This window comes from Ursus arctos, unplaced genomic scaffold (assembly GCF_023065955.2).
Source record: "Ursus arctos isolate Adak ecotype North America unplaced genomic scaffold, UrsArc2.0 scaffold_30, whole genome shotgun sequence".
Taxonomy (NCBI): domain Eukaryota; kingdom Metazoa; phylum Chordata; class Mammalia; order Carnivora; family Ursidae; genus Ursus; species Ursus arctos.
In genome coordinates this window covers 24183636-24197769 of record NW_026622986.1, presented here as the reverse complement: position 1 = coordinate 24197769, position 14134 = coordinate 24183636, and the positions used below count along the sequence as shown (strand labels likewise).

At 44.8% G+C, this 14134-nt stretch overlaps 1 protein-coding gene across 4 annotated transcripts in view; it reads right to left on the bottom strand.

The window, feature by feature from the left end:
* FRMD4A (FERM domain containing 4A) overlaps positions 1-14134 on the bottom strand; it is a 592045-nt gene that overhangs the window by 271066 nt on the left and 306845 nt on the right. The window contains exon 1 of one of the 4 annotated variants that reach the window (XM_057304596.1): positions 4885-6160. The exons of the other annotated variants lie outside the window; for them this stretch is intronic. Within the exon in view, the coding sequence (XP_057160579.1) occupies positions 4885-5043 (159 nt within the window). The 5' untranslated portion in view covers positions 5044-6160. Of the gene's footprint in view, positions 1-4884; positions 6161-14134 lie in introns of those variants that run through there. 4 annotated transcript variants of the gene reach the window in all.

The following is a 14134-nucleotide window of genomic DNA, read 5'->3' as shown; positions in this document are numbered from 1 at the left end:
AACCTTTCTCTCTGACGATTAACCCCATCCCAGGATGGTAGGGCCTACTTGTGGATTAGCTGTCCATATGTGTGTATATTCAGGTCATTGCAGGCCTGCTTCTGGGCCACGAAGAGCTAGTGGTAGATCGCTGGGATGGAACTCATACACATAATTTAAAAAGGACTCTACCAATTCCTGACACTTGGGTGGTCACCAGAGACACTGGTCCATATTTTCTCCCAGAAGCAGCGGTGATGGGTGAACACAGATAATTCGAAAACCATGGAACAAACCACACTTCTTGGAGGAAGGTGGGAATGTGCCCTGGGACATTTTCCATTCCTACTTTCTCTGATACAGCTTCCATCCTAAAATCAGGAGGACCAGGTATGTGGCCTCTTTTGTGCTTTGTTCAGCAGGCAGTAGAAAATAAAAAGCAGAAACAAAGTTGACAACTCTTGTGAAGGGTGCAGTTTCTACAAATAAACCAAAAATAAAAAGATAAAAAAAATTTTAAAAACTGATGACATCCAACTTAGAAAAAATCACAATCTAAAACAGACTCACATATGCCATACATATGTGATCCCCATCTTTGGGGCCAGAAGCAATTTATGGCATGGCAATAATTCAGGTTGTTGGTTTTATTTATTTTATTTTTCCTATAATTCATACTGCACAACCAGGGGAGGCTGGGGGGGGGTGGCTGGGAGGGTACAAGGGTGCATTCATCATGAAGCTTAAACTCCAAGGCTCCTCACTTCTTGGGGTCTCTCCCAGGTCTCCGGGACAATTCCTAGCAATATGTGGACATACTCCTATTGCATAAGTGAGCTATTTTAATTGTCATCAGTTATGACTCATGGCTCTTTCCACACTGACTTCCCCTGTGTTAAACTTCCCTCTCGATCAGGTAGCATCGGACTGGCCGTGGGCATTTTTGGAATTGAGCTGAGGATAAATTTGAGTTGAGGTGCTCGTAGTTTGAGTTCAGTGAGATGTATATATGGAGGTTCACAGTCATTTCCCACTATGAAAAGATGGAAGTGAGCTGTACCAGTGTGGAAATGGATTCTAGCCAGGTTCCTCACCCCTAGGTGCCCACACCGTGTGTCGTCTGCGGCAGTCCAGAGGGACACCTTATGCAGATATTACTCCATGTTACAGCACCTGGCTGTGGAGGTATATGACCTCCATCCACACAGGAGAAATAAGGTTTAAAATGCTAGGAGCTGGGGGCATCTGGGTGACTCAGTCAGTTAAGCATCTGCCTTTGGCTCATGTCACGATGTCAGGGTCCTGGGATTGAGCCTCACATGGGGCTCCCTGCTCAGTGGGAAGTCTGCTTCCTTCTCCCTTTGCCCCTCTCCCTGCTTGTGCTCTCTCTCTCAAATAAATAAATAAAATCTCTTAAAATAAATAAATAAAATAAAATGTTAGGAGCCAGAAGGTAGTCTATGGAGAAACCTTCCAACCATCAGACCGGTAAAATTATAAGTAAAAGAGTTTGTTTCCCCTAGTCAAAAGTGGAAGTTTTCCCCCTATCAGGAGTCTATATAATATACAACATACACAATTACAAAAGCACCTTATAACTTTTTTTCTTATCAAAGTGAATAGAATGTAATTGAATTTTCCCAGAATTCCTGTGTTTAGAGAGTGCACACCTGTGCTCTTACTGTAAACAAGTATGTTTGGTAACAGATCATATGGAAACGAAGCTTGGCGGAAGGCTTTCCAAATTTGACAGCAATTCTAAGAATTCGCGCACTAGTTCCAATGAGTGTGCCCGAAAGACACGAACGTAGCAGTAACGAAGGGGCACATTTTGCTCAGCCGTGCGAGAGGAAGACAGAGTGATTGCCTCATGAAGAAGAGATCAAAGAGTAAGGCAATCAAAAGATGCAGGACAAAAAAGAATAACAGCGTTGCGTCAGGCAGTTAATGAACGGACATGTCATTTCTCTGGATTTCATGATGGTTATGGCATTTGTCTGCTTCCTGACATTTGAATGTGCGGTGATTTTTCCATTCACACCTAAGTTTGCATAATTTTTAAGTTGTTTTTCTTTCAAAACATTCCCCCCCCAGATTATAGAATTATAGATTCTGTATCGATGGTAGGCTGCACAATGAACCCTTGTCCCGGAGACCGATGTGGGAACGAAGTGCTGAGCGCCAGCCCCTGCGGAAAGGCAGAGGTCCTGCGGGGAAGAGCTGGGCGCTCCCAGCAGTGCTACCTTGCGCCAGGAGCAGATGGGGAGCTGGGAATGAGGGAAGTAAGAAGTGTCTCCCTGAGTTCTGTGAGCTGTTCTAGCAATGATGGAATCCAAGAAGGGGACCCGGTGAACCTCCGATCTGTGGCCAAGTTGGACAGAAGTCATGGGGAATCTGGCACGGACACTTGTGACTGGCATCTCACGAGGGGGCTAAGCTCCTCACCTGGGGAGTCTGTGTCCAGACTGCTCTGTGTGGAAAACCCCCACACCCGGTGCCAGAGTGTCATGAGGTGAATAAAGGAGAACACACAGACTTTTCCCCAGACAGTTAACTAAACAAAATATATAGGAATGGCCATTAGTCACCTTATCACCAATAAAGACACCTTGATGAATTTTTCCCAAGATAGAAAACAGTAAGAGTACAATATAGTAAAAAACAGCACGTCCCATTAAATGTTAAATGTCCTTTTAAACTAACGCAGCTTGCCAGTGTGAGTGGGGGCTGGGAACAGGGGGATGGTAAGTCCTGTCTGGAACTCATTTCAGCCAGCTGCTTTCGGCTTTGGGCTCCCCTACCCTCTCTCTGCCCCTCAGCTTGGCCCTGCAGACTGCTAACCGGCCAACTTGGACCCTTGGGTCAGCGGACTGTTCAGACTTGTCATGCTGACTCTCCCCTCAGTGACTGCTTTCCGCATGCACGTGTGGGCATTACCTGCCAGCCATGGACCAGGCTGTTTTGCAGGTTACAGGCATCTGCCCCTGGGCTAACCAGCCCAGCTCAGCCAGAGACAGGTGGTGAATGAGCCCGAGGTGCGATTAGCTAGCTTCTCACAGGCCTGAGGTGGAGCAGGGGCAATGGGTTTTCCCAGGCCTGGGGGCCAATAATTCAATGTTCTCTTCAGGACACTCACAATATTAAGGGAAGTCCTGGAAAAGCCCCCTGGATGGGAGCTAGCCCACCCTGCTTCCTTGATGTAGAGTCTTGGTTTCTATATAACTTGATGAGACATGAGAGGAGACAAACAAGAGGTAAAGTGGGAGACCGAGGTAAGGAGTCAGGACCCCCAAACTCATGCACGATCACAGCAACAACTCAGAAGATAGAAATTTCCTGACTAAAGAATTATACCAAATGCCAACCAGTGGTTCAGGAAAAGCTTCAAATGGACAAACCAGCCACGTGACTGCTTGAATCTCCCTTGTGGGAGACTTTTTCCAGAATTCTTTCAGATTCACAACTCATCATTTGGAAACACCACATACATTTTTCAGACTGCTGCCCAATTTGGGAAGACTGCTGTCAAGTTTCTTTTATGATCTATTACATACAGTTTGCTGTTTGTAGTAAAACTCCAGGTATGTGCCCTTCAAACACAAGAATTCTGGAAAAAGATCTCATTCCTAGAAACCACTTGAACTGCGTTCACCCCGTCTGCCAACGAGGTGATGAAGAAGTAGGAGTGGGAGTCCTGGAGGGTTATGTCCCTCTGTGAAGTCAACGCAGGGCTCTTGGGCGCGTCTTCCAAGGAAACATCCCTTCAGTGAGTCCAGACATTCCATCAAGAGGGGTCGGGGGAGGGGTGGCCACATGGCCCTGCACTGTTTAGCCATTACAGTTCATTAAGGGATTATATGCTGCCAAATTACGCCTAAAAATACAAAGGCCAGCTGTATGTCCTTGGTTCCAAGCAGTGGGGTGAGCCAGCTAACTGAGACAGCAAAACCACTCAAGTTGACTTAATGAGGGAAACTAGGTTGCAAAAACCGTCAGAGGAGGGAGAGCTAGTGACATCCCCTTCGAGAAGCAGCCAGGGGAAGAGCTTCCCCTTACAACTCTGCCTTCAAGCCCCCAAGTCAGGTTTGAGTCCTTTCTCTCAGTCTGGGCTGGGGAAGTCCCCGCGGCAAGCGGGACCTGGCTTCATGCCACCAGTCTGGATGGATGGATAGGGAAAGCAGACCCTCTCGTTCCCTTCCCCCCCTTCCCCCCCTACCCCGTGAAGTGCTCTGCACCCCCAGCCAGTGGACTCACAAAGGCCACCCTCCTGCAGAAAATGTTCTCTCTCGAGAAAAAGAGGCTGCATGTGGATGTCGGACTTCAGAGGCTGCTGGGGAAGCCACCAAAGGACAGAGAGGTGAGGACAGAGACTCAACACTGTTTCTCAGTGTTCTTCCCTCCTTGTCTCCTGTCCCATGGCCACCCACTCCTTACAAGCTGGTCACCACCCTCAACACACGGATGGACACACACACACACACACACACACACATCTTTTCAGAAAACAACATCTCTTGTGTGAGAGGAACATGACACCATGGAAAGGGCATCCTTTTCTTTTTAGCCTGAAAAACCTTGCTTTAAATCACAGGGCCCTGTCATTTACTAATAGCGTGACTTTGAACGAATGATAAATCTCTGCGTTTCAATAACCCCACCTCAAAACGGTGACAAAAGCACCTACTTTAACCATCGTTCGGAAGACTGAATTACGTCCTGTTTATGAAGCACCTCTTACGGTGCCCGGTAACTAGAAGGTGATGTTCGGTTAATGTTAGCCACTCCCCCACTATTATAACACATTTCATAGCACCACGCATGTGACAGCAGCTTACACTCCTTCCCCACCAACCCCCGGTGACTTTTTATGCTACAAAGAAACGTAAGAGGAGCTTCAGGTCCCACCTGGTAGACAGCCCTGGAGATGCACCATGGTTTCAGCATCAGCTGCAGGACACGAAGGTGTCCCCCTCGACACGTCCTCAGCACCCGGGAAGTCAGGCCCCACACCAGACGGTCCCAGCTACATAGCAGGTCTTCCGAGCCCAGCGGCCCTGCAGCCATGCCAGCTCCAGGCCCCGCCTTTACCCCTCTGGTCCCAGGCCCCACATACAGGGCTGTGTTCTTTTAGTAACACAAAGTTCAAATGTCACCAAGATTTAATCAGGCAAGGAAAAAATGCAGTCAAAATAACTCTGTTTCCTCTGTCCCACTCTCCTCTCCTCCTACCTTCCCTCTACCCTCACTAATCTGCAGGGACTGTTTTCCCTCAAGGATTAGCAAATAGCTCCTAAATCAAAATGTTTTCTCCCTGTCTCTGGGAACTACCAGGGACAAGGTAAAAATAAGCCTCTCACCCTGCAGATAATCGCACATCCCTCCCTGTCGGGAGACTGCTGAGGCCACAGAGCTGACTCTGGGGGCAGGTCAACCCAAAATTGAGAGAAGAACATAAGCTCCGAGTCATCACTGGGTTCTCGTGGTTTCAAGATTCCACCCAGGGTGAGAAGCAAAGGGGAAGGAGCTCTGGCTTGCCCTGCCAACATTCCCAAGGCATTCCATCTCTTCTCTTAACTCTTTAAAACTTAGAGAACCAAGGAATTTCTGTGTGGTGAAGCAAGAAGTCCAACTTTGTATCAACACTGGAGAGACTGCTATTTCTGGGGGCACTTTACAAAAATGCACACATTTTCTTTGGATATTTCCCAAGTTTACGTTAGGATTAAAAGGGCTGTACGAAAACCTATCTATCAGATTTCATATCAACATCTGTGATTTTGGAGGAAAGCAGATAAAAGAGGGAAAGGCAACGTATCTCATTTCTCCCCATGATGGGGTATTTTCTGAAAAAGCTCTTGCGACTCTATTACATGTTCAATAAGCCCTGTGAAGACCTTAACCCAAGGAAAGACATCCAATTAAACAGCATACAACTATTTGCCACGTCTATTAAGTTTTTTGAGTTTTGATCCTTTTTTTAGATTTACTTATTCACTTGAGAGAGAGAGAGAGCGTGAGTGTGGGGGGAGAGGCAGAGGAAGAGGGAGAAAGAGAATCTAGAGCAGAGTCTGTGCTGAGCATGGAGCCTGATGCAGGGCTTGATCTCACAACCCTGAGATCATGACCTGAGCTGAAACCAAGAGTCAGATGCTCAACCAACTGAGCCACCCAGGCATCCTGAGTTTTGATGATTTTTAAAAAATTTTATTTATTTATTTATTTATTTATTTATTTATTTATTTATTGCACGTGCACAAGTAGAGAGAGGGGCAGAGAGAGAAGCAGACTCCTCGCTGAGCAGGGAGCCCAACATGGGGCTCCATCCCAGGACCCTGGGATTATGATCTGAGCTGAAGGCAGACGCTTAACTGACTGAGCCACCCAGCCACTCGTTTTGATCATTTTTAACCTTGTTTCAGAAGGGCACCTGCACGTTTGAATAGGTTATATGCCAAAAGATGAGATCCTAAAGTGGGAAGGGCAGGCAAGGTGTAGGGGAAGATTCAGTCACAACACAAGCTGTACAGTTCAGAGAAGAGGCGTGTTTAGTCTTAAATTTTGATTGCATGGCCCTGAAGAATCATGGTAGTTACTGAGGCATATTTGGTTTCTGCACATCCTTCCCATGGATTAATTGATTGATTATCTTGTCTCTTCAATTTGAAACTTTCATATGTCACAAAAATAGTCAAGCATAACTCACTAACCTACTGGAGTATCCGGGAGTCAGACATACCTGAGTTTGAATTTGGCCCTACCACTTACTGTGTGACCTTAGACAAATTAATTAACTTCTCTGACTTATCTCTTTATCTGTAAGATGAGAATCATAATGACCTCACAGGTTTGTTGGGAGGATCAAATGAGGTTACATACTTAAAGTGGATAACACAGGGTGTAGCATGTTGCTGATTTTAATTTTTTTTTTTTTTGAGCACTTACCATGATCAGGCAAGTCAAGAACATGCCTAACACTGATGACACAAAACTCTTGTGATGATTTCAAATTTTGTGTTTCTCTAAATCATCTTAATTCCTTTTCTCTTTTTGCTATGAGTAAATGCATTAATTAATTTAATTAATATGTGAAGACCATTTTCATTTAAACTCTTCTTTGATGAATTTTATCACCATGAGTAATAGCTCTAGGGTAAAACATTATGCATGATTTCATTCCTGTATATTATTCCTTTATTTCCACAGACTCTGTCATAAAAGGTGAGGGGATACTAAGGAATCTTGCCTTTTTACAAACACTCCATCAGCAGAGATTGTTTTGTTAAGACAGAAAGAGGGAAGGAGGAAGGAAGAAAGGAAGGAAGGAAGGAAGGTAGGAAGGAAGGAAGGAAGGAAGGAAGGAAGGTAGGAAGGAAGGAAGGAAAGAAGCAAGCGAGGGAAAGGGAAGGGAAGGGAAAGGAAGGAAAGGAAAGAAAGAGAAGCAAAATTAAAAAACAAATAGTATGTGGAAAACGATTGCTCCATTAACATTAGTTAACCACCTTGGAATTCCCAAGAAAAAACAAAGGCAAGCTACATCATAGTTAGCTTTTGCCTGTGTCCCCGAGCTCATGCTCTCCATCCTCTGGGGATTTGGCTGTGAACCAGGCTCTTATCCAAAGCATGTAATTATGGAATAGATAGGGACAGTTTTAAAGGCACTGTTTTACTCTGTGATTAAACAATGTGACTTTAAAAATTTTTTTAAGTTAAATATATATTTAGCTTATGGTCTGGGAATCTTTTAAGTTTAAAGGTGCCATAATAAGCTTTTAAAAACATGCCTGAATATAAACATATTAGTTCCTGAGAACAGCAAGACTTACTCAAACTGCCCTGAAATCTTTATCACTCATGGGGACAGAGACATCCTCTGCGGAGCCTGGTAACTTTAGCAGATGTGCTGGTGGAGGACACTGCCCAATGTCTTCAGCTGTCTTTGATTCTGCCCTAGATTTGAGGTCATTCAGACGTTGACAGGGCAACTTCCCAACAGCAGATGGGAGTTTGTGCATGCAAATGGCACCATTACCATTGACCATGAAGCCCTGTGCTTTGAAAGGGATTTAGAGTGCTCAGAGCAATGAGACACGGATGTGCGTGTTTCTGCATGTGTGTCTGTACATGTGTGTCTACATGAGTGTGTATATCTGCGTGTCTGTCTGAGTTTGCGTGTCTGCGTGTGCATCCGGGGGAGGAGACTACAGTGCAGAGGGTGGCAGCAGCCCGTGCAGACCACGTGCCTATTGTGATGGAATGGGGACAGGACCTCAGGGCTCACCAGGCAAAGGAAGGACCTGCATTTGCCTTACTGACTCCTACTTCTTTCCAACCACGTTCTTTATTCTTTCCTTGAAAATAATAGAAAATCGGGGTTTTCTGGGCAGTGTAGCACAAAACTTTAAAGAGTGATGAATCAGTGGCCTCGTGGGTACCCAAAGGGTGACGAACAGCATTTGAGGTACGAGGAAGGCGTCAGAAAGAGCAATTACAGAATCACCTCTCCTTACAGGAGACTTTTTGCTCATGTTTGGGGTGAAGAGAGTATGAGGACTGAGTCAGTTGGCAGGACTGGCTTAGTTGCTGAGTGCTGGCCTCCCGCATGCCCTGGGGGAACCTCACAAGGAGAAGGAGAAGTCTTGATCCTGTGGTTCCATATTTGGGAAGGGACCAAGGCTGGAAACTCTAAATCAGGTGCTGACCGTGGGAAGGAGGCGGGCACGGTGAAGCTGGAGTTCCTGCCCAAGGCGATGGCAGGAGAGGCGATGGGGCATTGCACGGGACACAGGGCCACCGCGGAGCACTGACTGCACTGCCACCCCCACCCCTCCCAGCTGCTGCCCCCACTTGCGCAGCTGTTCATCATCTTCCCTGTGTCCACCTCCGCCTCTGGGTTTTCTGTCCCTGCGTTCTCTTGTTCACTGTATTTGTAAAGACAGAGGAATTCTTTTCAAAGCAATAAATGCCTTTGCCTGACTCTAGGGATGTTTTCAGACATAATTACTGCCTCGAGAAGGACTTGGTAAAACTCTAAGTTGAAAGTAATATGTAGCACAATTAGGAACAAAATTTGCAAATATATAATGATACAGGAAATTGTGTGCACGCGGAGAAGTATATTTATAGAAGACCAAGAAATATATTCAGAAATGCATTCTAATGTAATCCATCTTAATTATTTAGTGATTATTTACTGCCATCTATTTTAGAAAATGTCAGCCCTAAAATGGATGGAGAACTCCTATGCTCTCTGTGAGGTGAAAGTCGGCTGCTGAGAGGCACAAATAACCATTTTTAAAAAGATTCTCTCAGATGCATTTTGTTATCTTTTACTGGAAGAATCTGAAGGTCAAGAGCAGTTGCTCCCACATCAAAGTCCAGTCCAGTGGAGCTCCAACACCAAGACATTTCAACCAGAATGAAGGCCTGACTCCAACCAGATCTGTTCTCTTGGAAGGACAGGTATCAATGGGCAACTTACTCCAAAGTGAGCCCGACAAGGTGCTGGAAAGGAAATGAATCCACAACAGTGAGGGGAAAGCAGGGGCGTGTTCAGAAACACCTGTCAACCCTGTTTCTGGGTTTTGTAGAAAGCAGAATCCTTTCGGTTTTTGTGTGCAGCTATGATTTCTGTGCCGCATGTGGACCTTTTCAGTTCTCAGCTACTAACTCACATTTTAATTCTACATTCGCCTCCAGACTTCCAACACAGGACTCAAACTTGGACTTAAATTTATTGCACATTTTGTTCTTTCCTTCCATTGAATGCTTTTGTTATTAAGTCCCCATGTGCAACCAAAACGTTGGCCTGGGGCAGAGCTGGAAGCTTTATTCTCTTAGTGAAGGTGGCCCATACTTCTTTGTTAATATTCTTTAAAAAAAATAATAAAAGAACCCAACAACTGAGATAGAATTTATGGACCATACGCTCCATCCATTTAAACTGTGCAACTCAATGGTTTTTTAGTATATTCATGGGGCTCTACAACCATCGCCACAACCTAAATGTAGAACATTTTCATCACCCCAAAAAGAAAGCCTGTGCTGATTAGCTGGCAGCAGCACTCCGCATTTTCTCAGCCCACAACCACACATCTACCTACTGTCTGTCCCCATAGATGTGCTTCTTCCGAAGATGTTATATAAATGGATCTTTGCCACTGGCTTCATTCACTTAGCTAATGTTCTCAGGTTCATGCATGTGGTAGCATGTACCACACCTCATTTCTTTCTCTTGGTGAATACCATTCCATTGCATGGATGAATCCCATTTCTTTATCGGTTCACCCATTGGTGGGCATTTGGGTCGTGTCCACTTTTGGGCTACCAGCCATAATGCTGCTATGGACATTCATGGACAAGTTTTTGTGTAGATGTTTGTTTTTCTGTTCTCTTGGGTAGATCCTAGGAGTGCAGCTGCGGGATCATTTGGTAACCCTGTGTGTAACCTTCTGAGGAACTGCCACAGTATTTCCAATGGCGGCCACACCAGCAGCATTGAGGGCTCTAATTTCTCCACATCCTCACCAACCGTCTTAGTGCCCTTCTTTCTGATTAGAGCCATCCTAGTGGGTGTGAAGTGGCAGTGTTCTTTCTTTTCTGATCAAATTCTATCACATGCCTTCGAGTCTGGGGGTATGGCAGCACATGGAAAGGGTGCCTCTCAGGGGCTGGCTGCTGTCTTCCCCTGACTGACCCCCAAGCTTGCTACTGCAGATGGACTCTGGGAAAACAGGATGGAGGGTGCCGGAAAGCCCACCATTTCCTCTTCCGGCCTAGACTGCTCCCTCCACCATGTCTTCCTTCCCATCCTGACCTTCTCATATCCACCATCAGGGGCAATACTTTTGGACATCCTCATTCATCTCTTTATCATCCTAGCACCAGCTCTTTGGGAAAAGGATATTTAGAAATAGCACTGGTATGGTTAAGTGTGTGGGTGATGCGCAAAACCCAAACCCAAACAATTTTTTGAAATCCAGAGGCGTTTCATGGCTGCTCACTAACATATTTAATCCCATATTTGGCTCTGGAAGATGTCCCAGCTCTGACAAAGAGTCATCACTGCATCATCATTCCTCAACCTGAGAACGCAAGGGGCCCGTTTATATAAAAGCTAGGGAGCTCACTCTGTTCATTTGGGAGCATGATTAAAAAAAAAAATGCTTGGCTGTGTATATAAAAATATTTTGGGTCCCTGGGAAAGTAGAAGATAGGCAGGAGCCCTCTGGCTTAAGAGCTTCCAGAAAAGCACGCCAAGAGCTATGTTTAGAAATATTTCCCCCACGCTCCACAAACCATTATACAAGTGGTCCTATGGCCTTAAAAGTGATGTCATCCTATCAATTACTGTGGTTACGAAAGTAAGTTCTCATATATATGCCAGGCCCCAACAGAAATATAATCAGGGCCATCTGAATTCAATCAGTCCAGGCCCTGAATGAGAAATTAAATGCACTCGGCTCCTCTTTTCTTGATCTCTTATTATTTGGTTTCCATGGAACTTAGTGACCAAGGTTGGTTTTTGAGCATCTATTTTGCAAGTGTGTGTTTATGAGATCATGGCCTTCCTTAAAAAAACATACGCTTTGTTTAGGAGTCCCAGAACAATGGTTTGGGGCTGTCGGGAGTGAAGGTATAAGGCTAGGGGTCCTAGTCACAAAAAAGGAGGTCTGCCTGCTTAAGAACCCCGTCTACCTCCTCTCACACAGGAAGATGCACTAATTCTCACAGGAGAGTTGTTGACAGACCATCAACACTTGCCCTCCACGTGGGAACTGAGAAGACATTAGAAAACTTGTATCTAGAATCCTTGAAGAGGTTTGAGGATAACTCAGTGAGGAGGAAGTTAAGGTTTCTCCTCCAGACATAAAGGGAGGCAAGTAGGACTGAGTAAGACATAAACCGGGATAAGAACACTCAGTTTTTACCTATCACTTAAAGTCCTTTTAGACCTTCACTCAGAGGTGGGTATTACATTGTTTACAATATTGTGTTACTTATAATATATAGGAGGTTATTAAGACAATGTGTTATTCATTTCCGTGAAAGTCTATTTCCTCCCTAAAGCTCCTTCCAATTTAGCAATCTTATTTTTTAAAAAAATCCTTAGTGTTTGAACTTAATAGAAATGTAATGACTATAGAATGAATAAAAACATGCATTTTATATAAAAGCATAGGCTTGTGGCTTTTCCTGCTGCTCTTGGGTGAGCTGCCTTCATAAAATCTACTCTGGAATAGCTCAAGTTCCCTAACAGGAAGTTCTGTTGTTCTTGTTTTAGCTTCTCAAGGAGCAGGCTTATTAGGGTTAGCCCTCCATCCCCATTCTTATTCAGTAATGAAGACATGACACACTACGACAGAGACAATGCAGGATGCTTGATGGATGGGAACGGAATGGCCTTCCTAATGTAGGTAGGGTCAATGCAGCTCTGTGGGTCAGAGGCAATTTTGGTGAGCTAATGACTTTGGGAAGCCATTTTCAAGGCCACATTTTTCTCTTGCTTCCTTAGAATGTTTTTCTCAAGGGGGAAAAAGAAAGCAGAGATGTAAAAGAGGTCTGGCCATCCCAGGAACCCAGCTGGGAGACTATTTGCTGACCACCACTTTGTCCCACCCCAGTGCTCTGTATCATTAGTATTTCAGGGCCCAGAGGTCAGGACTTCAAAAAGCCCAGAGCTATGGATGATTCTAGAGATCATATTCTGATATGACCATGGCAGAAAATCCATTCCTTCGGAAGTTTACAAAAGTTCTCTTATGAAAAAGCATCCCTAACAATGACAGAAAACCCCAAAACTCACGCAACAAAACAAAAAGGAACCATGAGTTCTTTACTTGAGTTGGTCAATGGGGATTGGATTAGTACAGCAGCTGGACTTTAGTATTACAAATTCCAAGTGAGCCAAAAAGCAAATCCTTTGATACATATACAAAATTAAGTCTGTTTTAGGATAAGTTTATTGATGTGGTGAGTTGCCTAGACTACCCATGGAAGAACTTAATACTGCACTTTTCTCCTTAAGATCTTTTTTTTAAAGATTTATTTATTTATTTATTTATTTGAGAGGGAGAGAGTGAGAAAGAAAGAGCATGCATGCAAGAGTGGGGAGAGGGGCAGAGGGAAAGAGAAAGAATTTCAAGCAGACTCCACGCTGAGCATGGAACCGGACGTGGGGCTCAATTTCATGACCCTGAGATCATGACCTGAGCTGAAATCAAGAGTTGAACCCTTAACTGACAAACCACACAGGCGCCCTTTCTCATTAAGATCCCTTACAGATAAAAGTATTTATTTGGAGTGCTGCCTTTTGGAACCATTTAAATTAGCCTGACTACAGGTAGCAACATCTTTTCTGCATCCATGGCTGACTGAGGATAGTAGAGGTAGGTTAGGATTTAGCAACAGACCTTGTAAAACCAAGAACTCTATTGGGGTTGGTGAGAGGTTTGGGCAAATTATGGTTAGGAGATCAGGACAATGGTCATAGACATCCAGAGCCGGAGGGCCATGGCTGGATGGAAGACTGAAGGACAGCCAAGCAGGCTGAACCGAAAGTGCACGTGTGCAGGTGAGGAAGAGGTAAGGCCCTGCCAGGCACTTGCATCAACTGCTTCAAATTCTCCCTGTTTGGATCTCTTCTATGTCCTGCCAACCTCTGGCCGGCTAAGTGAAATATTTACTAAACCGAAGGCTCAGCGTGTCCCTGAATTTGCAGGAGGCCCTTTTCCTCCATCAGCAACTCTGCAATTGGTGAACCAGGGAAACAACCGATGAAATGAAATACAATGTCTTTTAACGATTCAAGAGAAGAAATGTAATTACACCCATGCAGGCCACGAAAGCATCTGAAAATCTATAAGGAAAACTAGCTTCGACTTTACTGTTGGATTTGTCACGAAAAAAGAATATAATGAATCCCCCCCCTTTTTTTTTAAGTCTCTGTGTGTTATAATTTGAGGTAAATTTCCAGGAGAGAAGGAAATTGGATCAGGGTATTGGTTATTCCACTCCCCCCCCACCCCCCCCCCCCCCGCCTCTTGTTGCAGAAACAAAGGTGATGATTTAAGATTCAGCTGGGAGGGGATGCGGAGGAGCTAAGCACCTTCTGCTAGTGTCTCTTAATAAACCCAGGACAACAGCCTCATTGTACCGC